This window comes from Phyllostomus discolor, chromosome 2 (assembly GCF_004126475.2).
Source record: "Phyllostomus discolor isolate MPI-MPIP mPhyDis1 chromosome 2, mPhyDis1.pri.v3, whole genome shotgun sequence".
Lineage (NCBI taxonomy): Eukaryota > Metazoa > Chordata > Mammalia > Chiroptera > Phyllostomidae > Phyllostomus > Phyllostomus discolor.
In genome coordinates this window covers 22,905,595-22,933,401 of record NC_040904.2, presented here as the reverse complement: position 1 = coordinate 22,933,401, position 27,807 = coordinate 22,905,595, and the positions used below count along the sequence as shown (strand labels likewise).

The 27,807-nt window shown below is 37.3% G+C and overlaps 1 protein-coding gene and 1 long non-coding RNA gene across 5 annotated transcripts; one reads left to right on the top strand and one right to left on the bottom strand.

Annotated features, from left to right (window-relative positions):
* Nucleotides 1-1,019: 1,019 nt before the first annotated feature.
* On the bottom strand, nt 1,020-4,216 carry LOC118498786. Its single transcript, XR_004901249.1, has 2 exons — nt 4,135-4,216; nt 1,020-1,861 (listed from the first exon to the last, which is right to left on the bottom strand). It is a non-coding gene; the product is annotated as an uncharacterized LOC118498786 (long non-coding RNA).
* A 23-nt stretch (nt 4,217-4,239) lies between these two features.
* On the top strand, nt 4,240-27,807 carry SLC33A1 (solute carrier family 33 member 1). 4 transcript variants are annotated; one of them, XM_036017595.1, is made up of 7 exons: nt 4,240-5,581; nt 15,206-15,396; nt 19,223-19,407; nt 19,683-19,800; nt 21,056-21,271; nt 21,922-22,118; nt 27,704-27,807. In XM_036017595.1, exons 1-6 carry the CDS (start codon nt 4,807-4,809, stop codon nt 22,087-22,089), a joined length of 1,653 nt encoding a protein of 550 aa, XP_035873488.1. In that variant the 5' UTR covers nt 4,240-4,806; the 3' UTR covers nt 22,090-22,118; nt 27,704-27,807. The 4 variants fall into 4 exon arrangements, with proteins under 4 accessions (XP_035873488.1, XP_035873489.1, XP_035873487.1 ...); XM_036017596.1 differs by having other exon boundaries at nt 27,708-27,805; XM_036017594.1 differs by lacking the exon at nt 27,704-27,807 and having other exon boundaries at nt 21,922-23,949.

Genomic DNA, 27,807 nt, shown 5'->3' with positions numbered 1-27,807 from the left:
TAAATATCAAGAATGAGTTTGATCAACCTTATTTAACCAAGTGGCCTATAAAAAATTGACTAATTGTTTCACCTTTCTTTGATGGGTACAAAATATATTGGCTATTGTATGAACTCTTGTCTGGCCTGTAAATAGTTGAGAGTAATTGAATTGTTTTTGAATGATTTTAGACAGCAAACTTATATATATATTAGTTTACTGAATTTAGCCTATTTTGTTATTTGTCATGGTCAGCATTATAACATGTTCTAGTTTAGAAACTTCTAGCCAGTGCAGATTCCTGTGTCCTGAGCTCTTCCTGGCTAACTGGACTTCTAAAGACAATGAATTACTGCCCTGCCTGGGTAGTTCAGTTGCTTAGTGTCCCAATATGCCAAGGTTGTGGGTTCAATCCCCAGTCAGGACACATACAAGAAGTCAGGGCACAAACAAGATGAATAAATAAGTGCAACAAATCAATGTTTCTCTCTCACTCTCTCCTCCCCTCTCCTCCCTCTCTGCTGTCTTCTCTCTCTAAAATCAATCAATAAATAAAATAAAAACAATGAGTTACTGAAAGGTTTGTTTTGAATACTTAGAAAGGCAGAATGACCTGTCCAAATTATAGGACCCTGATTGATGTGGTAAGTACATGAAGGCCATATGAATACATAAGAATAGTCGTGCCCTGGATGATGTGACTCAGTGGATTGAGTGCCAGCCAGTGAGCCAAAGGGTCGCCAGTGCGATTCCCAGTCAGGGCACATGCCTGGGTTGTGGGCCAGGTCCCCAGTTGGAGGCGTGCAAGAGGCAACCAATCAATGTATCACTTGATCATCAATGTTTCTCTTCCTCTTTCTCCCTCTCTTCCCTTCTCTCTAAAAATAAGTAAATAAAATCTTACAAAAAAAAGAATAGTCCTGAGGGTTTATACTACAAAGATGATTTTTTGTTTGTGGTAATCCACAGGTACCAATTACTGTATGAATTTATTTGGTCTGAGTAGACTTAAATTTTGTTATAGCTTCTGACTACTATGAAAATAATTGGATTGTAGCTTATTTCATTAGTCCATGTTCCTTCCCTTTTTATCCTTGATGTCTCTAGAGTTTCTTTGAGGCTCTATGAAACATCAGTAACTATATCATTATCAGAGTCCAGAGATACCGAGTAGGGATGTTGGGGTTAGTAATTTTAACTATAATAATATAATTATAGTTATAAATTGATACATAACAATAGTTAATACTAACTATAATAGTAACCATAGGATTTAGGGGCTAGATGACAAATACAACAGATTTGGTAATTCAGAGGTTTTACAGCATACTAGTATCTTTCCATTGGCACCCCAGAATTGCCCCATTTCCTTTCTGAAATTTCTTAACAACAGAAAAGAACAACCTTAACAATATGCAGATAAATTATTACAATTTGTTAAGTAATAGAAGATGACTTACCTGAACTAGAGAAAGATTTTTATCTTCAGATTGAAATAATTTATCAATTCCCAGTGTGATGATTTTAAAGTATGTCTACCAATTCTTTGACATTCCTCCCTAGGAAAGTTGGAGCTTTATTCTCCTTTCCTTGAGTGTAGGCTGGACTTAGTAACGTGCTGCTCTAGGTCACTTGTTCTGGGGGAAGCCAGCTGCCCTGTCAGAAAGACACCTAAGTAGCTCTACAGAGAGACTCCAGTGGTAGGGAACTGAGGCCTTCCGCCACCAGCCATGTGGTGTGCCGTTTTGGAAGTGGATCCTCCAGTGCCAGCCAAGCATTCAGGTGACTTGAATCCCAGCTGACATCTGCACTGCAACTTCATGACAGACACTGAGCCAGAACCATCCAGCCAAGCCATTTCTGAATTCGAAACCAACAGCAACTGTGAGATAAAATGGTGGTTGTTTTAATGTGCTAAGTTTTGGAGTAATATAATGAAAATAACAGCAAAGATTAAGAATTTTTTTTTAAAAAGGCACATTTATAAATTGAAGAAAAACATTGCAACCATAAAACAGAAAAAGTTACCTACAAAAGAAACAAAATCAGATGAATATTTCTTTCACATTGTTAATAGAAGCTGGAAGTCAACAACTACACTTTTAGACAAGCAAAGATTCAGTTTACCTATATATACTTTTTTTTTTTCAAAAATAATGCAAGAAGTACTGGCTGGTGTAGCTCAGTGGACTGAGTGCTGCCCTGTGAACCAAAGCATCGCCAGTTTGATTCCCAGTTGGGGCACATGCCTGGGTTGTGGGCCAGGTCCCCAGTAGGAGGTGTGAAAGATGTAACCACACATTGTTGTTTCTCTCCCTCTCTTTCTCCTTCCCCCCTCTCTAAAAATGCATAAATAAAATCTTTAAAGAAAATAATGGAAGAAACTCTCAACAACATAAAAAAGGAACCAAATTTAATCATGACTACACTAAGATCCTGGGGGTAAGATAAAGAATAGCAAAAAAAAAAAAATCCTATTTTGCAATATATGTTAGATCTAAATGAATGGAGATAGTGTGTGAATGAGAATTTGTCATTTATGTTGTAAAATTAGTCTTAAAATAATTTTCAGTTACATACATAACTTAGTATTAAATTTTCTGATACATTCATCATTCAATAAGTATTTATGTTTAACTTACAATGCATATGTATTTTAAAAGAAAAAAAAACACATTTCAGTAAGTTCATATACCTTTGTTGTCCACAGATGAAACTTCCCTTAAGAACCATTCCTTAAAAAGTTTTCCTTAAAATTTCTTAAACTCAGTTAGTTTAACCTTCAACAATTTTTTCTGAAACATGGCACAACATTAGTTTTTAGAAATGAGGTGTCTACATAGTTTGGTTTCCTGTCTAAACTCTAGTGACATTTAACACGCGTGCAACTTTTTGTATTCAAATTTTAACATCCATCTTCAGGAAACCAATCTTTTTTCTCAATAATTTTGAGATGGAGAACATTTATTTCAACATTTTAAGTGGGAGGCCAGCAATGTTACATTTTATCTCTTAAATGATGTAAAGTGTTGTTATGTTTAACTACAGGTTTATGTTTTTAGAATGTTATCCAGTGGAAAACATTAATCTTACACATAAAACTTTATATGTAAATACTTGCGTGTAAATATTATAATTTATATGTATATGCTTATAAATATATAAATTACTTATCTATAAGTATTATACATAAAACTCATTATAGGTGATGTATTTTCTATATGTTTTTGTGCCATTGTGTCAGCTCCAACTCCAGGCGACTCTATGAATGAGTGATGTCTACAACAACAGCCTGTCCTCAATAGCCCTGCTGAGGTCCTGTAGAGTCATGTCTTCCCTTGTATGGAGTCAATGTATCTCATATTCGGCCTTCTTTCCCTGCTATCTTCTATTTTTCCAACATTACAATCTTTTCTAAAGAACCCTGCCTTCCCACAATGTATCTGAAGTAGGATATCAGTTTTATCATTTTTGCTTCTACCTGTTTCAGGCTTAATTTGCTCTAGGACCCCACTTGTTCATCTTTCTGGCAGTTCACATTACCCGTAGAGCTCTACTCCAATACATTTCAAATCAATTTATATTACAAAAGCTTTTGGTTCCTTAAGCTCATTTTTCTTTTATTTCAATTAAGAGTCCATACTGAGTTACCATGAAACAAAATTTTCATACTTGCCTCTTACAAGAACTTTTACTGTAGCTCAAAAATAGTGAGATGTAACGAGTTGCATAATTTCAATTCACTCAACTTAGTGGATGGGGGCACCTAGTCCCCACTTTCCCCTCCCATCTTCCTCTATTTTGGAAAAGCAGAAAACAGAGAAACCTAACACCTCTTGAGCAGTTTCATTCATTCTATAAACAGGATCTATAACGCATCTCTTCAAAATCTAGCCAAGCCTTTTTTTCTACCCTCTTGGGGGGCCACAAAGCACCCTTGCCTGCTGATTAAGAAACTTCTTAAACTTAAAACCATTTTCTCCCGGGTTCTGGTCGGCCCACGAAATGAACGGCATCGCACGAAACCCCAACCTGCAGTTCGGGCATTGTCCTTCCTCAGCCTAACGCCCAGCCCTCGCTTAGCTACTGGGGCTTCAGAGGCTGCAAAGATTCAGCACTGGCCGCAGACACCCGTTAGGCTCAGCTCGCCCTCACGTGGCAGCAACGGCCCAATGACCTAGGCCCACGCTTTCCAGACGGCCGCATGCGCTCACAGAGCCTCAGCGCTTCTGGCGCCCCGCCCCAGCCGCACTGTGCCACCGCGTTAACCCTCCCAGGAGGTCCCGGCCGCCAGAATTGCGCGTTCCTACCAAGCCTTGTTTCCCAGCCGGGCCCCGGGAGCATGTCCTGATTGGCTTGCTCTGAAGGCGGAGACGGGACTTCTTTGAGACTAGGACCACTTCCTGAAGCGCGGGGCAGGAAGTTGTTTGGTGTAGCTGGAGTCCCGTGGAGAAAGTGCTGTGTGCTGCATTGGTAGTGGCGCGAGCGGCTCGGTCTTGCTGCAGTTAGTGCCGGTTTCCATCGTAGCACCACGGCCCCTCTTCCAGCTCCGAGCCCGGCGCGGCTGCCCGGGGGGCTCCTTCAGCCTCCTTGACGCCGCTCCAAGGGGCGCGTACCTAGCCATCGCCTGGGTCTCCAGCCTGGAGACTAGCTCCCGGCTTCCGCTCTCCGAGCCGCAGTAAGAAGGGCCCTTGTCACCCTCGCTCTGCCTTCCTCTCTCAACTCTCGAGACCCTGGTCCAGAGCGGCAGCCTTGGACCTCGGACTAGACGGATCCAAGACGCTCAGCCCAGACCCCCCTCAGACAGGGCTTTTCATCGTGTCTAAAATGTCACCCACCATCTCCCACAAGGACAACAGTCGGCAACGACGGCCAGGGTCTTTCAACCCCTCCCTGGATATGAAGAGCGGCCCTCTGCCGCCGGGCAGCTGGGATGACACTCAAGTGGAGTGGGTGGGCGGAGAAGGGGACAAAGAAGCTTTTCTTTCGGAGGTCAGCACCGGTGATTTCCCAAAACCACCGAGGAGTTGCCAGGCCGAATTAAGCAGCATTTTCCTGTTGCTTTTTCTTTACGTACTTCAGGGCATTCCTCTGGGCCTGGCGGGAAGCATACCACTCATTTTGCAGAGCAAAAATGTTAGCTATACAGATCAAGCTTTCTTCAGTTTTGTCTTTTGGCCCTTCAGTCTCAAATTGCTCTGGGCCCCATTGGTTGATGCGGTTTACTTTAGGAACTTCGGTCGTCGCAAATCTTGGCTTGTCCCTACACAGTATACACTGGGAATCTTCATGATATATTTATCCACTCAGGTGGACCGTTTGCTCGGGAATACCGATGGCAGAACCCCCGATGTGGTTGCTCTCACAGTGACATTCTTTTTGTTTGAATTCCTGGCCGCCACTCAGGATATTGCTGTGGATGGTTGGGCATTAACTATGTTATCCCGGGAGAACGTGGGTTATGCTTCTACTTGCAATTCAGTGGGCCAAACAGCGGGCTACTTTTTGGGCAATGTTTTGTTTTTGGCCCTTGAATCTGCCGACTTCTGTAACAAGTATCTGCGGTTTCAGCCACAACCCAGGGGCATCGTTACTCTTTCAGGTAGTGTATTTAAACTATGTTGTTTGGTTTATTTTAACGTTTATGAATCTTTTTGAAAGTGTGTAACGTTGGAGGGAAGTTCATTATTTCATTTACTGGAAATCATTTTATGGGTGGTGACACAAGGTAAGTTTTCTGTTCCACTAAAATGAGAATGACTTAATTGTAGTAATCATAAGTGATCAGTACTGTGCAATAAGCAGGGAGAGGCAACCTATGGAATGGCAAAGAAAACTCAGTCGAGGGATCTATTGCCTAATATACAGATGCACTTTTTTTTTATGTTTTCACCCAAGGACATGCTTATTGATTTTAGAGAGAAGGGAGGGAAAGAGGGAGAGAAACATGGATCTGTTGCCTTTCGTAAGCACCCCGACCAGGGAAGAACCCCACTGAGGACCAAACCCACAACCCAGGCACATGCCCCAACTGGGAATTGAACTCCTGATCCTTCCGTTCACTGGAGCAGGCTCCAACAAACTGAACCACACTGGCCAGTAACATTTTTTAAAAGTCTGGCTAATGTGAAGACACGGATCCAGGTTGACACCTGTGTTTCACATTTTCCTTTTTTCTTTCCACTGGATTGAGATTTCTGTTCCATTTCTAGCCCCTGTTCTTATATCAAGAGACTTCATTTAGACCTCTTGTGAAAGGAACAGGGTTAGTTTATTCCAACATTAGCTATTTGGCTAAGCAACAGAGTTCTAAGTACCTGCTAGAAAGCAGAGCCCAGACCACAGGGAACTGGAGAGATGCCCATTTTAGGGGAGCTCAGAGTTGCTGGTGATTGACTGCTTGCGGGAGTCAGGCTTTCCATTGTAGATGTTTGACCTTGTTGAGTGATAACATACCGTGAAGTGGGTAAGTGAAATTCCAGAATGCACACCAGGTGAACATGCTCTGAAGAAGCCAAGTACAAAAAAGTGTAGGACAGTGCCTGTGATGTTCAAAGTGCCTGAAGCAGTATCTGTGGGGGCTGGGTTCGGGAAACAGTGCTGAAAGAAAGGTAGAGACAAATCAGTAAGATCTCCTTTAAATGCTATGAGAAAGAGTTTGAAGTTTATCTAGTAAGAAGTTGGGTGTAAGTTCTACAAAATTTCCCCTTCTTCTGCATGAGTAAAATACATGCCTCTATAAGGTTTTATGAGGATTTTTTTTTAAACTTTCCTAGCAACTAGGAAACAGAAGTGAAATGCTCACTTTAAGTACTACCCAACGTCAGGAATATAGTATAATTCTTCATTCTGGTAGTGATGATGAATTTAAACAGCTAAATTTTCTCTCATCTTCCCAGTACAAGATTGGGAATTCCCAACAAGGTAAATCAGGGGTAGTTGTGTAGCAAGGGAAGTGTAAGAGTTACAATATTGGGGGAGTGTCAAGGAGGGAGGGATTCACAACTGAAGTACTCATCCCCTGAAATCTTAGAAACCTCTACACCCCGTAAGGGATCCCCTTTCTACCTCAAACCGCTAGTGAAGCCACTACTACTGATGAAATGATAATTACACTTTTCATTAGTTGGTTTGGGGCCAAAAATGACTGAGAGCTCATTGTTTTGCACTAGATAGATTTGTCTGAATTCTCTGGGTTCCTTCTCCTGCTCTATGGATAAATCTCTGCCTAAAAATAATTTGTGATTGCATCAAATTGGCACCTTGTTGCTTTGTATTTGTCCTGCTTTTCATTGTGTACTAGACTGTGCATGCCAGTAGGAAAGGCTAATGAGGTGATAATGTTACTTAACATAAGAAGTCTCAGTAGAGAAATTAAGATTTAAAAGGCTGTGGAAACTATATTACTAACAAGGTAATGAACTCTCTGTTAAGTGTAAGAGTGATTGATAAAACATCATTCCAGAGAATGACATTCAGGAGCCATTCTAATTATATCTTTTCTTAGCCATAGCTGTTCCCCAATAGGAAGATTCTGTGCCATTGGAGTTTTATGTACACTGATTTGTTATTTTGAATAGCTGTTCAACTGTGGAATTTGAACTTTGTTCTCCTGGAAATTGCAAAAGTAGCTTACTGTTTAATTTGATTTTTTATATCTGTAGTGGACTGCTGTTTTTGATTTAAACATTTTAGTAAGTTAAGAGTTGAAGAGTTTCTGAATTTTCATTTGTCTCTTTATGACTGCACATAACACATTCATAGCCTTGTACTTTCTGGAACTTACTATACAATAATTGAGAAAAACCAGTGGTTTTGAGGAATTTAAAGAACATGGAAATAATCATGAAGGAAATAAAATTGTTAGGTAATACAAGAAGAGGCAAACACTGAGGCAGATGCTTTAGAAAATCAGGAAATTAAACGCAGGCCTTATTTTTTGTAGAATTCTAAAATATGTTCTGTGATTAATACTTTGGGCATTACAAATACATGGAAGTGAATATATTGAGAAAGAACAGTTTTTGCCATCTAGAAAGCAGTGATCTAAATAGTAGATATAGAACAAGAAGGATAGGGTGCGAATAAAATCCCCGAGAAACAAAACCTTGATTATGCTGAGACTGGTTTTGGTACCGTCAAGGGTCCAGGACCCTAAACTCACAAGTGGGCTTTTTCTGTCCTGCCACATTTGGTTTTCAGGGATCTTTAATCGCAAAAAGGCATGACTTGTTAAGCTGCAGGAACTGATTAACTCAAAAAAACAGATGAAAACAAAGTTTTATGACTTGAAAGAATCATGTATTTCAACTTCTTCATTCATGTCGATGAAGAAAGAAACTGCAGCCAAGTGGCTAGAGATAGATGTATACCTACAGTTTAGATTTCCTGACTCCTTAAATATAATACATGTATAATGTAACATGATAAAATATAATATGTGCTCATTGGGCTTTTCTGTGAGAGAAAAGTAGCACTAGGACAGCTGATGTCTAAAAAAACATTAGCCAACTCCTGGATGGTCCAATGACCAGAAGTGACAGATCAAAAAGGTTTTTTGTTTAAGTGATGCATGTTAATTCATTTACTCACTAGTGAGTCCCTGTTTCATACTGGCCACGTGATAGAGTTATAGTTTGATGAATAAGACCTGAGAATTTTCTGCTCCTAATGAATTTAGAGTTGGTAGTGAGGTTTGTAAACCAAAATGATGGAGGGGTAAATGGAAAATGTTAAATGAGTGGGTTGGTACAAGACTGCCAGGGATTGGAGGGGACAGTGATGACCTGGAAAACCCGTGCCCATCTAATGACAGGGGGCTTCAGTGTGGCAGTAGGGGCCTAGGATTGCTAGATTTCATGAATATTCAAGAGAAGCTGAAAAATTTTTTCCTAATTAAAACTGAGTTGATTGATTTTAGCAAGAGAGGAAGCGAGTTGGGGGGTTGAGGGGAGGAAGAGCAACATCGATTGATTGCCTCCCATACACTCCCTGACCAGGAATCAAACCCACCACCTAGGTATGTGCCCTGACCAGGAGTCAAACCCCCAACCTTTTGTTATAAGGGATAGCCTCCAACCAACTGAACCACATCAGCTTGGGCTTTCCCTCTAATTTTAAAAGCACAAATTAGATTCATGTAAAATGTCTTTTGGCCAGATCTAGCTGGTAGTTGAGGCCAACTTCTCTGCAAGCAGTGGTAGCAGCAATGAATAGAAGAAATGACTGGGACTGGAAACAGGAAGTTTGGGTTTGGGGACAGGGAGCAGGTTAGTCTGATATCAGAGAAGAGAGCTAAACATACTAACAGTTTATGAATCAATTTGTTTACAGATAGGCATACACATTAGGAGTCAGAGAAAAAGGAACTGTTGCTTTGGAAAAACGGATGCTCTAAGTGTGGAGCTAATCAACCTAGTGATGATAATAGTGACAACAGTATGTATTCATAGGACATTCATGCTTTGAACTAGGAAGAGAGCAGGACCAATTCTTACTTGGTGACACATTTCTTTGTCTTGCTTTTTGAAGCAGTACTCATTAATATCTTTTATGTGACTAGTAATGCTATTCAGAATTGGGTAGAACTAAATGACACATTTCTAGATAGGCCGGTTAAGTTTAAAGCTCCCCTTAACATTCTCAAAAGGTAAAACTAGAGAGATGGAGAACAGATTGATAGTTGCTAGGGGTTGTGGGTGAGGAGAAGATGATGGATAGCTGGAGGGAGTTTTGGGGAGTGATGGAGGTGTTCTGAACTTCAGTTTTGGTTGCAATTTGAAAATGATATGTGTGTTAAAATTCATAGAACTGTACATTAAACATTTAGTTTTACTGTATAATAATAAAGAGTTGTATTGAAAGAGCTAATTCATTACCTTAAAAGCTAATCTCTGGGTAAATATTATACACCCCCCCCCCCCCAAAAAAAGAGTCCATTACCTTTAAAGCTAATCTCTGTATAATAATTTAAAAAGTAAGATTTATAAAAAAATTTTTTTTAAATCCATTAACTGCTATGGCCAGGTGGCTCAGTTGGTTGGAGCGTCTTCCCATACACCAAAAGGTTGTGGGTTCCCTCCTTGGTCAGGGTACATACCTCCGTTGTGGGTTCGATCCCTGGTCGGGGAGCATACAGGAGGCACCTGGTTGCTGTTTTACTCTCACATCAAAGTTTCTGTCTCACTCATCTCTGTCTCCCTTCCTCTCTAAAAATCAAACATATCCTCAGGTGAGGTTTAAAAAAAAATCCATTCCCTTAAAAGCTAATCACTGGGTAAGGATGATATAATCCTTGAGTTTAGCTCCTTTTTGCCTTGAATGAAACAAGTCCGTAAATCTGGTGGATCTTACCTCTCAGTGTAGACAAATGGAGCAAATTTGGACTTATTTTCAAATGTTGTGGACTTAGTAGTAAAGTGAGATAAGTGGAAAAATACCATGGCTAGTATATTCAAGAGGGATTGGATATTGGTTATTAAAAACTGGAGCCAAGCCCTGGTTGGTGTGGCTCAGTGGATTGAGTACCAGCTTGTGAACCAGGGGGTTGCCGGTTCAATTCCCAGTCAGGACACATGCTTGGGTTGTGACTGGATTCCCAGTATGGGGCATGCGCAAGAGGCAACCACACATTGATGTTTTGCTCCCTTTTTTCCTCCCTCTCTTCCCCTTTCTCTAAAAATAAATAAAATCTAAAAAAACTGGAGCTCACATCACAGAAGGAAAGTCTTAAAGCCACTTAAAAAGGAAAAAAGAAGGAAGGAGAAATGGTGCTATGTGCTTTCTTGGTCAAGTAAAGAACTGTGGGACTGTTTTTGTGTGGACAAGTCAGTTTATAAAATATATAGCGAACCAAGAAATTATTAGATTTTATTTGGCATCAATCTTATTCTGAATTTCACTTTTGATTTTATGGAAATTTATTTAGAGGCCAATTGAATTAGCCTGTAAGAAGACTTCTTTTTTGATTCTCTGTATTGTCTTTTATTTAAGACCTACATATCTTGTTCTCAGCACAGTCTAGAACTTTTGCATTTTTTTTAAAGATTTTATTTATTTATTTTTAGAGAGGGAAGGGAGGGAGAAAAAGAGAGAGAGAGAAACATCAATGTGTGGTTGCTGGGGGCCACGGCCTGCAACCCAGGCATATGCCCTGACTGGGAATTGAACCTGCGACACTTTGGTTTGCTGCCCATGCTCAATCCACTGAGCTACGCCAGCCAGGGTGAACTTTTGCATTCTTAAATTTTTCATTCATTTTTTAAAGCTTTTTATTTGAAAATAATTATGGATTACAGGAGGTTGCAAAGAAATGCTTAATGAAGTCCCATGCACCCTTCCCCCAGCCTCCTCCCTTAAGATCTTAGGCAACTACAGTACAATATCAAAACCAAAAAATTGACAAAATCGACAGAGCTTATTAAGATTTCTCCAATTATACGCGCACTCCTTCCTGTGTGTGCCCGTGTGTGGTGTATGCACTTCCATCACACGCGCAGCCTGGACTAACCACCACCACAGCAATCAAAGCGCTCCACTGTACCATCGCCCATAGCCGCAACACTCCTTTGTGTTGCCTTTTACAGCCTTACCCCTTTCTTCCTCTCCATCCCTAACCCTAGCAACCACTAATTTGTTTTCCATCTTCAGAATTGTTATTTCAAAAATGTTACCTAAATGAAATCATGCACTGTGTATCCCCTGGAGATTGCTCCTTTCCATTCGGCTTAATTTCTTTAAGGTTCATCCAGGCTGTTGCATGTAGTAATGATTTATTTCTTTTTATTGCTGAGGAGTATTCGTTTGTTAGACATATCACAGTTTATTTCGCCACTCGTTCGTTGAAGGAGATTAGGGTAGTTTTCAGATTTTGGCTATTGCTTACATGAAAATAAGTCTTCTTTTGTCTGAGATGAATGCCCAAGGATGCAAATGTTCATTTATGCTAAGTCCATTTTTAGTTCTGAAAGGAACTCCCAAAATTTTTTCCAGGTGGTCCTACCATTTTATCTCCCTACCAGCAGTGTATGAGTGATAGATTCTTCTTCTCTGCATCTTTGCCAGCATTTGATGTGATCGTTGTTTTTCCTTTTTTTATTTCCCCAGTTTCTTTTTTGATGTGACCATTATTTTTATTTGATTGCTCTGTCCTGTGTTTTGCCTTGAATATTAAGCATGCAGGTGCTAGCTATTATATCCTATTTTTGCATTCATGAGCGCTCTAGGTAAGATCTAGTAGCCACTTCAGAATATTTAGTTTGTATTATAGGACTTTGCTCAAAAATCATATTTATGAGACTTAAACATCAGCTTTGACATCTTTTTTAAAAAAATATTTTATTTATTTATCTTTAGAGGGGAAGGGAAGGAGAGAGGGCGAGAAATATCAATGCATGGTTGCCTCTCTTGTGTCCCCTGCTGGGACCTGGCCTGCAACCCAGGCATGTGCCCTGACTGGAAATCGAACCTCGATTTTTTTGTTCACAAGCCCGCACTCAATCCACTGAGCTACACCAGCCAGGGCAGCTTTGACATCTTGATCATATCATAGAATACATTATATAGTATAACGTCACAATGCTTTTGTAGATACATAAATCAAAATGAACCAAAATATTAATTATGAAATATTTAGATCATTTTTTATAATAATACCTTTATAGTGGTTAGTATATCAGGCTATGCATGTTTTAGCATCAAAGGAATGTTGGTAAACAATAGCCAGTAGTCCAGTGGTCAGTATTTATGGTAATTATGTTAATAAATTATGTCAGTATGTTTTCTGGCAGTGGCAGAGCCTCTCTTTCAGAGCTGTTAGCTTCATTCTGTTCATGTGAGCTATGGAAAGCCTTCAAACTAGGGCTCTGAATGATGCATTGTTACTATTTCCTTCTTTCATGTGCACTGTTTTATCCTCAAAGCACAAAGAAATTACACATAATCCTGTCTGCAAATGAAACTAAAACCTGTTTAACCTGTTCTTACCCTGTCTTGTGCTATTGATATCATGGAGTGTAAGTTTTAGATGAAGATTTTTTTTTTTTCATTAAAATTGGGAGACTATACTAAGCAAGTTTTTTAAATAAACATTGCTTAGAGAACTGGAACTCTTAAAGTAATATATAACTGAAAAACTTTTAATTTTTACTTAACATTTACATAGAGACCATTAATTGAAATTTCTGGTGACAGTGATAATATTGTTTTGTAGGGTTTCTTAAATAGTTAATTTAAGCCAAGTAAGGAGCAAAAACTTTCTGAATGAGAATAGTATTATAGATGAAATTCTGTAAGCAGGCCATTATTTGTCACATTTCACAGGTGACTTTTGAGGATGCAAAAATAATGAACATTAGCCTTAATTAAGGAATAATCTTAAATTTTTGTTCATTCCTTTTGAATTTGATTTCAGAATATCCTATTAACATAAACTAGAAATTGTTGTGATGTTATTTTGATGAACTTTAATCATAACTTGTATATATTACTGTGTTTTAAAATGGATACCTTTGTGTTTAAAAAATGTTTTGTGTCTTCTGGTATGTAACATTAAGTATAACTTTCCCATGTAGGAGAACTCACCTCAGAATACAAATATCCATTTATGCTTGAATAATTTTAGCTTCTTTAATTTGCATCACTTGCGTAACAGAGTCTTGTTTTTGGTTAGCCTGTGGAGATTAAACAAGAATTCAAGTAAATTCTTATAAATTTTTGTTTCAACATTAATTTTAAAAATTATGCAGGTAGTGTGAAAGATGATAAAATCCCAATTCAGATTTAGTTTCAAGTTCTGCCTCAATAATTTTACCTTCGGCAAAGATTTCAGTATTATGGGCTGCTTTTCCTCATGTCTCTGCATAGTAATAATGCCTGCTTTGCCTTTCTCACATGTTTGCGTGAGAGAAAACAAAGTCAGATGACATACAAGAAAGGCCCGTTCAAATACTAAGGTGAAAAATGGGTCTAAACACACAATGCTGTCGTCTCCGTCATAAGTGAGGGTCAGTTGGCAGTGATGACCGTCAGCCAGCGCAGCAGCAGAGCGAGGCCAGATGCAAAGGGAGGCCCCGCCTGAAGAATGCTCTGCTTGTTTCTGAGAAGAGGCAACTGGGTTCCATGAACAGTTTGTTGTGCTCTCTGAGCAATAAAATAACAAGTAGACATATAAAATCAGTACAAATCTAGAATGTTAGAGCTAGAAAGCATCTGGGGTTTTCTAGCCAAGGCCTCGTATTTTACAGATGGTGAAACTGGCCTGGGTTATCCAATAAGTTTTATAGTGAAGAACTAAGATGCGCTTCTCAGGGTGATTAAGGAGATACCAGTTTTGAAATTTATTATATAAGGCATCAAATCACAATTTTATCACCGACTCAGAATTAACTTCAGGCATCACGTCTCTAAGTCTGTTTCTTTATCTGTAAATTGGGACTAGTAATAAATGAATCTCGGGTTGTTGTAATAAGGGAGACAGTATATGTAAAATGCGTAGCACACTTATGGCACATGATATATATCCAATAAATGGTGCCTTTGTGATCACTATTATTTTGAGCACCCACAGAGAATCTTTCAGAACGTCATTCACCCTCTGCTTTATTTGTTCAAAGCAATGGCTAACGGCCCAGCTATCTTTCACTGACAACCCAGTGATTTTCACGTGTCCCCATTGTACAACTGCAAGTGTGAAAAAACTGTTTCCATACCTCAGTATTGGAAACGGAAAGCTATTCTTAAACAGTTTTAAAACATTAGAAAGTTTAAAAATATGAGCTAGAAAATCTAAATGATCATATGTTTATTGTCTGAGTTGTCATAATTTAATCAAGAACTGAAATGGCTTAGGTGCTTAGGAAGTGTGACTGATGGGTTGGTCGTATGGGATGTGAAAATCACCTCTCCAAACCCCAAGCACGTTTCTTCAATAATGACAGGTAGACTTTCATTTTCATCCAACCCACTAAGCGTCTGTAACCCTGTTGTTTTTCCTCGTTAAGTATCCCTGTCTAATTTTGGTCTGTGTAACGTATGTTAACAGAGCCAGGTCTGCCTCACTCATACGCAGCATCTGGTACTTACGGCACCTTGAACATGATAGGCACATTGTGCTAAATTTTTTGTAACAGATTTTAATTGAAGAAAAGTTGTATACAGAATTATATACTATCAATGAAGTTATGTCATTTCAAAAGTTAATTATCGATGTTAACATTTTAAATTTCAGATTTCCTTTTTTTCTGGGGAAGTGTATTTTTGATAACAACAACTTTAGTTGCCATTCTGAAAAAAGAAAACAAAGAGGTATCAGTAGGAAAAGAAGAAACCCAAGGGATCACAGATACTTACAAGCTGCTTTTCGCAATTATAAAAATGCCAGCGGTTCTAACATTTTGCCTTCTGATTCTGACTGCAAAGGTAAGAGATTTATAAAGGTGTTTACCATTCTGTTATAATTACCATTATCATGAAATACTTCTGTTGCCTTTTCATATCATAAGCTTCTTTCTTTCCATTACTATTAGAATTTAATAATAAAAAACCATTTTTATTTATTAAATATGCTTTAAAAGGTATAATGATATCAAATATAATTTCAAAGCTAACTGGGGAATCTTGAAAAGAATTGTGCCAATTTCAAGTATGTTTAATTAATGTGAAATTTATTTAATGAATAATATTCATGCTTGGTGTAAAAGTGAATTCCTTGAAAGAACAATAGCTCTATTGTTACAATGAGTATACGTTTAATGGTAGAGATAGTAAAATTATTTATTTAGGATGTGATTTACAAAGATATAGAAATGTATGAGTATTAGAAGTTTATTTAAAAATCAGTTGCATTTTTTAAATGTTAGAAGGAAATATACCATAAAAATAGGGATTTTAGTGATTTTTTATGGTTTCTATATAAAGATGTCCTAATTTTATAGTTCTAAAACATTTAATTTTATTTTAATATGTTTTATTGATTATGCTATTACAGTTGTCCCATTTTTTTCTCCCCTTTATTCCTCTCTGCCCTGCACCCTCCCTCCCACCAGCATCCTACACCCCTTAGTTCATGTCCATGGGTCATATACATATAAGTCCTTTGGCTTCTCCATATCCTATATTATTCTTAACCTCCCCTTGTCTATTTTGTACTTGCCATTTATGCTTCTTATTCCCTGTACCTTTTTCCCCAATCTCCCCTCTTTCTCTCCCTACTGATAACCCTCCATGTGATCTCCATTCTGTGATTCTGGTCCTGTTCTAGTTGTTTGCTTAGTTTTTTTGTTTGTTTGTTTGTTTGTTTGTTTTTAGGTTCAGTTGTTGATAATTGTGAGTTTGTTGTCATGTTATAATTCATATTTTTTTATCTTCTTTTTCTTAGATAAGTCCTCTTAACATTTCATATAATAAGGGCTTGGTGATGATGAATTCATTTAACTTGACTTTATCTGGGAAGCACTTTATTTACCCTTCCATTCTAAATGATAGCTTTGCTGGATAGAGTAATCTTGGATGTAGGTCCTTGCCTTTCATCACCTTGAATACCTCTTTCCAGCTCCTTCTTACCTGCACAATTTCTTTTGAGAAATCAGCTGGTGGTCTTATGGGAACTCCTTTGTAGGTAACTGTCTCTTTTTCTCTTGCTGCTTTTAAGATTCTCTCTTGGCTAATGTAATTATGATGTACCTTGGTGTGTGCCTCCTTGGGTCCAACTTCTTTGGGACTTTCTGAGCTTCCTGGACTTCCTGGAAGTCTATTTCCTTTGCCAATTAGGGAAGTTCTCCCTCAATATGTTTTCAAACAAGTTTTCAATTTCTTGCTCCTCGCCTTCTCCTTCTGGCACCGCTATGATTTGGATGTTGGAACATTTAAAGTTGTCCCAGAGTTTCCTAAGCCTCTCCCCATTTTTTTTTGAATTCTTGTTCCTTCATTCTGTTCTGGTTGAAATATTTATTTCTTCTTCCTGGTCCAAATCTGGCCCCGGCTCCCCACCTCTACCCCTCCTACCAGTCTGGATGAATGTTTCTTCCTTAGCTCCTTGGTTGTTGAACTTCCATACAGTTCGATTTTCTGGTACTTCTGGTTAGTTTTTGTTTTTAAATTTGGTGTCCTTTTGGTTGTGCGAGGAGGCAAAGTTTATCTACCTACTCTTCCATCTTGGCCAGAAGTTCTGTAGTTCTAAAACATTTCAAAGACATGAAGCTAGAAGAGGGGTAAATATACTTTGTTAGAGTGCTAGTGTTGGAATTAATATCCCTAAAACCCAGAATCAGTTATAGGAGTTTCCTGTTAATATTTAAACTTATATACATAAACACTGCATAACTATCTTTGACAACCCTGAAGTAAAAATTTTTGCCTTAATGTTTTTCAAATAGTGAATGTTTCCCCCTCTTTTAGTGATAGGTTGGGTTAAATTTTAAGGAAATACTAAGAAGGTTTAAACTTAAAGAACTTAAAGTTCAACTGAAGGTAATGCTGAAAGATTCAAGAATGATGATAATATTAACTAATTACATAATTTATGGATTATTTTCTATAACATGTTTGGTATACTTTCCAGCCCATTTCCTCCTGGACATGTGTGTGTGTGCCCACATGTGTGTGTATGTATACTTTACATATATAAGTATAACAAATTAATTAGAAACAAATTGATATGAATACTATATATATTGATACACACATAAATACTTTAAAAGTGTAATTGTATCATACTGTATTAAATTTTAATCTTTATTATTATGATTCCATATTCCTGTATCATTGAATATTTAAAAACTTTTGAATAACAATATAATTATCACAGTGAATAAAATTTTCATAATTTATTCAATCATTTTTCTGTTGTATATTTGATTTGCTTAGGTTTTTAAACTATAAAAATGCACTAGTGACTTTCTTTTGCAGAAGTTTTTCTTTGATGTTCTGAATATTTTCTAATAATACGTTCTATTTTTTCTTTTTAACATTTTATTTACTTATTTTTAGAGAGAGGGGAAGGTAAGGAGAAAGAGAGGGAGAGAAACATCAATGTGTGGTTGCCTCTCATGCACCCCGAACTGGGGGTCTGGCCTGCAACCCAGGCATGTGCCCTGACTGGGAATCGAACCAGTGACCTTTTGGTTTGCAGACCAGTGCTCAATCCACTGAGGCACACCAGCCAGGGCATCCTAACAATAGGTTCTTAAATGGGCAGTTAGTAGGTCAGTGAATATAATTGCTAAATTACTTTTTAAAAGATTATAATAATTTGTACTGTACACAGTAATAAGGAGGTGCTTCAATTACAGAGTCTAGAATCTCATGTTCCCCTTTTAAAGTAAACCTCACCAAAAGTAATATTTCTCCTAACTTTTGTACCAGAAATTAGTTTTCCCTGTATTTGAGTTTTATATAAATGAAATATCTAGTATATATTTGGATGGCTAGCTCTTGTATTCTTTCACTCAACATTATATTTGTATAATTTATATTGTTATTTATAGCAAAAGTTTGTTCATTTTATTGCTTATAATATTCCACTGTTTGAATATGCCACAGTTTTTTGTTTGTTTGTTTGTTTTTTTTAAAGGTTTTATTTATTTATTTTTAGGGAGGGAAGGGAGGGGGAGAGAGAGAGAGAGAGAGAGAGAGAGAGAGACACAGAGAGAGACACATCAATGTGTGGTTGCTGGGGGTTATGGCCTGCAACCCAGGAATGTACCCTGGCTGGGAATCGAACCTGGGACACTTTGGTTCCCAGCCTGCGCTCAATCCACTGAGCTATGCCAGCCAGGGCTGCCACAGTTTATTCTATCCACAGATTAGGTTTTTCTACTTTTTGACTATTATGAATAGTGTTTTTGTGAATACTCATGTACACAGGTGCATGAGTACCTGTGAACACAGGTGTACCTTTTGGTGAACACAGGTGCACATTTGTGATGAGTAAATACCTAGGTATGTAATTGCTGGGTCATAAGTATACTGTGTTAGTGTATACTGCCAAACAGTTTTCCAAAGTGATTATTTCAATTTCCCTACCATCAGCAGCGTAAGAGTTTAAATTGCTTGGTACCCTTGAAAACAGGTTTATTGTCTTTGCAGTTTTAGCCTTTTTGGTGGGTATGTAGTGGTATCTTGTTATGGTTATAATTTGTATTTCTCTGGTGAAATTTCTCTGAGTTGTGATTTATGAAATATTTTCCTCCAAGCATATGTAAGCTCTTCAAGAACCTTCACAAATATTTTTGTTTTTATATTACAGATTGGTTTCTCAGCAGCAGATGCAGTAACAGGACTGAAATTGGTGGAAGAGGGAGTGCCGAAAGAACATTTAGCCTTACTGGCAGTTCCGATGGTTCCTCTGCAGATCATACTGCCTCTGATCATCAGCAAGTACACGGCAGGGCCCCAGCCACTGAACGTATTTTACAAAGCTATGCCCTACAGGTAAAAACAAAATAAAACCTTCCTAAATAATAAGAAAGGTTAAATGAGGAACAGTCATCAGTTTAACTAATGTCTGTGTGTAGAGTGTTTATGAAAGAAAAAAGGGCTTTAAAAACATCTTTAATATCATTTATATGCACTTTTATCTCTTTTTAACTTCCTAGTAGTTTTTAAATATGGGCTTTTTTTGTGTGTGGTAGACACAGATTTCTGTTTTAGTTGTTTTTTAACCTAAAATGGAAGTCAACTCAGTGTTCCTTTTTCTTTTTCTATAGATTATTGCTTGGACTAGAGTATGCTCTGCTGGTTTGGTGGACTCCTAAAGTAGAACATCAGGGGGGGTTCCCTGTGTATTACTATGCTATAGTGCTGCTGAGTTATGCGTTACACCAGGTAAGCTTGCTGTTGTTTCCTCAGGAAGTAAACTTTTTCATAAAATAAAGAAGACATTTTTCTATGGTTGCCTTAAAATAATGATAGCAAATTTTAAGATTTAAGCACAGATCTGATAATGGAATCATTTGACAGTATACTTTAAACTTTGTGACTTCTTAAAAAAGATTTTATTTATTTAATTTTAGAGAGGGAAGGGAGGGAGAAAGAGAGGGAGAGAAACATCAATGTGTGGTTGCTTCTCGTGTGTCCCCCACCGGGGACCTGGCCTGCAACCCATGCATGTGCCCTAACTGGGAATGGAAGCAGCAAGCCTTGGGTTCACAGGACGGTACTCAATCCACGGAGCCACACCAGCCAGGGCTCCTTCAATAAATACTCAGTGACCACTGATTCCATGCCAGAAAGCATTCTAAGTAGTAAAGTATAACAGAATAAATCATGCCAGAATCCCTGCCCTTGAGGAGTTTGAATCCTAAAGGCTTTTAGAAGGCCTGCAGTGAAAGGGACCAGTTTAATTTTATGTAACGTAGTGTTTCTCAGTCTTATTTGATACTGGAACATCCCATGGAACAGTATTCAAAGAAATGCTGTTTTGGAGACATGGTTTATTTCCATGCTCCTAAATGGATGGTTAATCCTTGCCTTTTGCCTTTAAAGAGATTTTTCTTTTCAGTTTGTCACATAAATTTTGAAATGTTATTTTTCCTATATATGTAGAAGAAAAAAGATACGTATGTATATAATTGTATTTCATGTTTCTTTGAATATTTGATTACTTCCATGTATAATACATATATACGCATAAATGGACACACACACGATATATTGAGGTGCAGTACAAATATGAGGTTTTGGCTATTCCTATGTGTATCTTCAAGACCACCTCATCTGTTTTCTCATTTGAGCCTTCCTTGACTTCTTATGGTAGAATTAATCTCTCATTTATGTAGGCCCCAGTAGCACGATGTATGTACTTCTGTTTATAAGACTTACTGCATTTCATCATAATTATTTATTCCCTATTTATCAGCCTGGAATAAATTCTTGAAGGGCACAGAGAGACTCCTAGTCATCTTTCTGTTGCCACAATCTAGCGTAAAGCCTGATCAATGAATACTCAATAAATGTTTGACTTGAGTTTAATAAAGGTCATGAAAATTAAGTTTCAGGTTTATGATTTTGATTTTCTTAATTCGGACTGTAGCTTTATAAATTCTAATTGTACTAAAGATGTTTTACATTTTCCTTGTAGGTTACTTTGTATAGCATGTATGTTTCCATAATGGCTTTTAATGCAAAGGTTAGTGATCCACTCATTGGAGGAACTTATATGACCCTTTTAAATACCGTGTCCAATCTGGGAGGAAACTGGCCTTCCACCGTAGCCCTCTGGCTTGTCGACCCCCTCACGGTGAAAGAGTGTGTAGGAGCGTCAAACCAGAATTGTCGAACACCTGGTGCTGTTGAGGTGAGTATGTTGCCATTTTAGATAGCATTTAACAAATATTAAGGTATTAATGTCCTCATTTTGCCTCTAGAAGTACTACATTTATTTCAAAGATCATATCTGCCTATAGTTTCTAGTATAGAAATCTACATATTTTTTTCTTTTCCATCATAACTAAGGGTTATAATGCACTCAAATCAGTAAGAGTAGCTTACTTGAAAGTGCTTCTCAGCAAGGGAGGAGCAGTCTCTCCCCTCCACCTGAGGATCGTTGTCCTACACAATAGGTACTTAATAAATGTATTATTAATAGTTGTTTCATAATGACAGCAAAAGGGAAATTTCATTGGCTACTCATTTAACAATTGTAGGTAAAACAAAGTGGTTAGTAGTTTGTTGATACATTACCTGAAGATAACATTCGCCTACTTGTAGAGTAGATTCATTGGGTATTTCTTCATATTTCAAATAGGAAAAGCTGTATCTTGAAAATGAGTGTTGTTTATAGTACGGGCTGAAAATTGCTTTTAATCTTGTTAGTACCAAGAGATCAAGATACATTAACATGTAACAAAATAGATTTCGATTAATCTTTTAAATTATAAATATGTAAATTTTTAAATACTTCCATTTTGAAATTATGGAATATTTATCAAAATTTTATTTTTACAGCTTTGCAAAAAACTCGGTGGCTCGTGTGTTACAGCACTGGATGGTTATTATGTGGAATCCATCATTTGTGTGCTTATTGGATTTGGGTGGTGGTTCTTTCTTGGTACAAAATTTAAAAAGTTACAAGATGAAGGACCGTCTTCATGGAAGTGCAAAAGGAGTAATTAATGCATTCACTACTGGGCATTGTGAGAAAGGTAACTATAGTTTAGTTTTAATTCAGAGAGCTATGATAATCAGTGTACAGGACACAAAATGTTGTTTTCAACAAGGAAATTATTACTATAAATGCCAAATGGTTAAAAAACAGACCTCTCTCCATACATGATTATACTTTTCCTTGCCTTGTCAATGTATTTACAGTTTACTTAAGGTCAGGAAATGGGTTCTGAAATAACTTGCCTGGCCTTCTTACTTGATTTCTGTCTTTCAAATGGACTGACCAAAGTGTGTTTTAAGCAGCAGTGCAGTAGCCATGCGTGGTGCCTGTGCAGTCGAGTATTGTTATCGGTGTCTGTCACTGAGCTATATTTAAAATTTTGATAAAATATAGTAAGTGGAAAAGAGCTTGATATTCCCATACTAACTGTAATACTCCTGGCCTGTTGAAAGTTAAATCTTGTTCTGAATTGCAAATTGTTAAATTCCTCGTGGAATTTCCTGAGAAGAGAATTTAGACCACTGACTGAAATGCTACTTTAGTTGTTGTTTTTCTGACCACAACCATGTAATACTCTTGAATCTGTGTTAAAAAGTCTATTTTAAATGTAGTTCCTGCTTTTTGTAGGCATTAAAGATTTATAAAATTATTCAAACTATTTTTTATAGAATGAAAGCTATGATCTTTAATTTATTGATTCCCCTGTACACCCTTTTTGGGAAGATATTTTGATTCCTCGTTAACTTTTACCCTAATGCTCACACATGTTTTTTGCCACAAGCGCTACATGGCACACAGAAGTCTCATTAGCGGGTCAAAGGTAGTGTTGTGTGTGTGTTCTTAGCACAAGTGTTGGAGACAACAATTGGATGCTTCGCCCTGGCTGGCGTAGCTCAGGATTGAGCTCGGGCTGTGAACCAAAGTGTTGCAGGTTCGATTCCCAGTCAGGGCACATGCCTGGGTTGCAGGCCACAGCCCCCAGCAACTGCACATTGATGTTTCTCTCTCTCTCTCTCCTTCCCTTCCCTCTCTAAAAAATAAATAAATAAAATCTTTAAAAAAAATTGGATGCTTCCTTCAAGTACTTTTTTTTTTTTATGGAGAGAAAAGCTTTCAGATTAAGTAAAATTTAAGTGAGTAATACTGTAATTTTTTTTAAATGTTCTATCTAAGGAGAGGAACAAAGACATTTTGTGCCTTTGACAAATTAAATTGTGGTGGAAGAATGGTTCTTAATTAAGCACTTTACTAGTGAGAAAAGATCTCACATTTACTTTATATCAAATCAGGTACTGTATTTCCACTTATTAAAACACGGTCTTCTGTTTGTAAACTATAGTCTCCAGTAGAGAATTGCTATTCCAGGAAAATTAAGCTTTTCAGTACATTTAGCAATTTCCACATAATTATGTTCACCCGGTAATAGAGTTCTTTGTGTATTTTGTATTGTGTGTTACTCTGACTTTTAAAAGATTACAAATCCTTCAAAAGAGAAAAAGAGAGGTAAATAGAGTCTTACTTAATATTTTTTGTGGAAGAATATATACTGACTCCTGATTTTGTTAATTTTGTAACATAGGTCGAATGTTAGAGTGGGGTTTTTATAAGTAACGGAGGATAAAATGGGTGGGAGGAAGTGGCACCCAGCATCTGAAGAAAGACCGCGGCGGCGGCCTCTAGCGCTCGCGCATCCCCGTTGCAGAGCCGGAGCTGGGCATTGACTTGGATCCTGAGGAATCACCTGGAAGCTTATCCAGAGACAAGGAGTCTACGTCAGACAGTAGGCTGCAGTACTTCATTCCATGGGTTATGCATTATCATGTGTTATAATCAACATGTTTACTTGAATAAAGAAAAAATTCACTTAACTCTCCCCTGTGAAATGTATTTTGATTTTTAATTTGTGCATCAGGTAGCTCACATTGCCATAATTACCTTTTATTTTTTTCTTATTCATGTTATTATGAATTATACATATTTTCAAACATACTTTAAAGTTTTTTTTAAATTTTTATTTTACTGATTTTAGAGAGGGAGGAAGGTATGGGGAAAGAGAAACGTCCATTTGTTGTTCCACTTATTATATGTGTTCATGTATTCTTTGGTTGATTCTTGTTGCACCCTGACTGGGGATTCAGCCCGCAGCCTTGGCGCATCAGGATGATGCTGTAACCAGCTGAGCTACCAGGCTAGGGCTAATGACTGAAGTTTTAAAATATATTTTAAGCCTTTACCCATGCGGTAAAAGTCAGTTATTGCATTTGTTCCTGAAATGAACAATTATTTTAAATTGTAGTCATTTGGTTATTGGCATACATGCTTATAATGCATGCCCCAAATGACTTATTAATAGCTATGTGCAACTGTGTTGCATACCTTGATTACTAATGGCATTTTAGTAAATGAGCTAACTGAATCTGATGATCTGTTTATTGTAGATCATTAGTACTAGAAAATAGTACCTATTTTTGTGTATATTTTTCTTTACTGATTGGTCTTGACAAACTCTGCCCTCAAGGATGAACATTAATTTCTTTGTTTAATGTATGTATTTACTGGCTAACATCCGATGTGAACATATCTCTTTATGTCAGTACCTCTGTTGGCACATTGGTTTCAACCTGCATACTTCTGAGTTTGAAAAGTTCTTGTAAGATTAGCTAAGACCAAAACTAAAAACTCCCTCCTTTGTACTTATTTTAATTTTGCCTGATCGATCATAAAATATTTGTTCAACACCTAAAATAGGTTTTTCTTTCTTTATATTAAACCTTTGAAATCTAAACCTATTATTTGATTTATTCCCTTTATTACAAGGGATTTTAGGCTAAACAGTTGTCAGCAGAGACTTGAAATCCCTGAATTACTCACGAAACTGGATACGTAATTTTTTGTTTCTCTGGAAAGAGCTCCCATTAAAATCTTAGGTGGACTGTGATCCAGAAAAGTGTAAAAGCCTTGGCCTTGCTGAATGGGGGCTGCATTAGGAAGTGTAAATGTAAATTTAGGCTAATGGTTGTGAAGCTAATGTTGAAAGCATTTTGAAAATGATGTTAAAAGAAAAGTCTATGATGAAAACTGGAAAATGCATTTGTGGCACTGAACTTGAACCTTGAAGGAGTCAGAGCAGATAAGACAATACTAATAGAAGAGGGACATAAGGTGAATTTTAACCCACAGAAGATATATTTTAGCTATTATTTTTTCTTATGAAAAACTTCTATTTTACCTTGTTAACAGAAACCCCCAAAAAGTACATCTTAGATGGTGGAGATCATTATTTAATATAGCACAAGATCAGATTTATTTTTGTGTTTTAGGGGGTCATGTTTTTTCACGTACTTGAAAGAATGAGTAAAACTATATGATATAGAACCTGCTAAAAATAAAGAACTAACTTGATTCCTACATGTATATATTTAATATTCATTTTAGTTACAGAAAGGAAGGTGATATAGTGGATTGTAACTACAGTGACTTTTTTTTTAAACCAATGTCTTTGGTAGATAGCAAGGCATAATTATTTGATTTTCTGTTAGAAGGTTGAAAATAAAGACTGTGTTCTTTTTGACTTCGACTTAATCCCTGCCTGATCTGACAGTGCCAAATTTTACTGTAATATTTAGTTTGGGGTTGAGAGCCTTTTCATTTCCTACTTCTCAAAAGTGCTATGAGAGTCTTCATTGGACCTCTCTCTATTGTTAGCAGGGTAGAATGGGCACGGAGAGCTAATACTCCTTCCCAGATTTCTGCAGTGGTAGAGGCAAGTCCTGTGTTGGGCAGAATAATGAAAGTACAGGATTCATGCCCTCTCCCTTAAGTGAATAGAAACTTCATTTGAAAGTTGGATTCTAAAGATTACTTTTAAGGAGATTTTTTAAAAAAAATTGGGGGAGTGGCAGTGGACATTTTGCAGGAGAAAAGTTTCATGTAGCAAAATGAATATTCTATGATTATGCCCTAGCTGGTGTGGCTCAGTGGATTGAACACAGGCTGGGAACCAAAGGGTCTCCTGTTTGATTCCCAGTCAGGGCACATGCCTGGGTTGTGGGCCAGGTCCCCAGTGGGGGCCACATAAAAGGCAACCACACATTGATGCTTCTCTCCCTCTTTCTCCCTCCCTTCCTCTCTCTCTCTCTCTAAATAAATAAAATCATAAAAAATACAACAACTTTTTAAAAAGAAAATTCTATGATTAATCATAGTTCATCCTTTAAAAATTTTTTGCCAAGTGTACAGTTAAAATATATTAAAATATTAGCAATATTAATTGGCATGGTTTATATGAAGCCTTGAAGCATTGAGGAAAAGGTTGCTACATGTCAATAGTTTTTCACTGTGTCCTGGCCGGAGTGACTCAGTGGATCGAGTGCCGCCAGCCTGCAAACCAAAGGGTCTCTGGTTCTATTCCCAGTTGGGGCACCTGGGTTGCAAGCATGAGAGGCAACTAGACGTTGTCTCTCTCCATTCCCCTCTGTCTAAAAAATAAAATAAAGTCTTTAAAATATATATATATGTTTTTCAGTGTAGACATAACTTTTCATAACCATTTTGTGTGAAGAATAATGTTCAAATAGCACTACAGAAATGAATAAGGTACTGGCATAATCCTTAGGGAATTGCCATAAGTCTAAAATTTAGTACCCCGGCCCGTTACAGTTAATCTCACTATTGTAAAATATGAATATTGAAGCTTAGTTTTATTTTCATTAAAATGACCTGAACTGTGGGGAAAGTTTACTTTTCATAGACTTACAGTTAACGAAATTGTATTTTTTTAAATGCATGCATCTATAAATATAGGAAAATAAAAAGGACAAAAACTTGATATTTTTAAGTTTGGCATATTTGATAAATTAATAGAACTGTCAAGCTAGTATGTCTGTATTCTCTTTTTTTAAGATTTTTTATTTATTTTTAGGGAGGGAAGGGGGGAGAGAGAGAGAGAGTGAGGGAGAGAAACATCAATGTGCGGTTGCCGGGGGTTATGGCCTGCAACCCAGGAATGTACCCTGGCTGGGAATCGAACCTGGGACACTTTGCTTCTCAGCCCGAGCTCAATCCACTGAGCTATGCCAGCCAGGGCTTTGTATTTATTCTTGTCCTTTGTAAGAATTAGTATAAAATAGAAAAAAAGCGTTGAAAGCTGCCCCTGTTGAGGTCTTTCATGAAATATCAGACTTATATGCAGTTTGAATTAAAAATGCACAGCACAAAGTCATTTCTGTTGCTATAACTTTTGAAAGATCTATCATTAGCTTTGACAGCTAAGTATTTAAGTGTTTTAGTATATGTGAAATGTTCATTTGGTTAATTTATTTTAAAATGTGTGCTAAAGCTTGGTATTTATGAATGTTTAAATATTTATTTGGAGATATTTGAAAGAAATTCTCCAGATTTTATATAAAGGATTATTTAGATGCTCAACATGGTTGCTTTGCAATGGATCTATAAAAACATAAAGCAGTAATGAAATATTCTTTTTATTTTCAGTAAATAGTAGCCAAATATACCTTCATATCATTGATGTTAAAAGTATACTAGATTGGCATTATGTAGTTAAAAGCAAATTCAGTAACTTCAAGTCATTCACATTTACCACAGAACTTTCTTGTTACGAAGACAGACTGAATTACTGGTTGTATCTCCTACTGGGGACCTGGGCGAAAGGAAGAGTAAGCAGAGCCACAACCCTTTTCCCTCGAGAAGAGGTGGTGTACGGATAG

Excerpts from the sequence above, each read along its gene's own strand:
- SLC33A1 (XM_036017595.1), top strand. The coding sequence starts at position 4,807 with ATGTCACCCACCATCTCCCACAAGGACAACAGTCGGCAACGACGGCCA. Across the intron at positions 5,582-15,205 it reads GGGCATCGTTACTCTTTCAG|ATTTCCTTTTTTTCTGGGGA; the intron begins GTAGTGTATTTA and ends TTTAAATTTCAG. Across the intron at positions 15,397-19,222 it reads TTCTGATTCTGACTGCAAAG|ATTGGTTTCTCAGCAGCAGA; the intron begins GTAAGAGATTTA and ends TTTATATTACAG.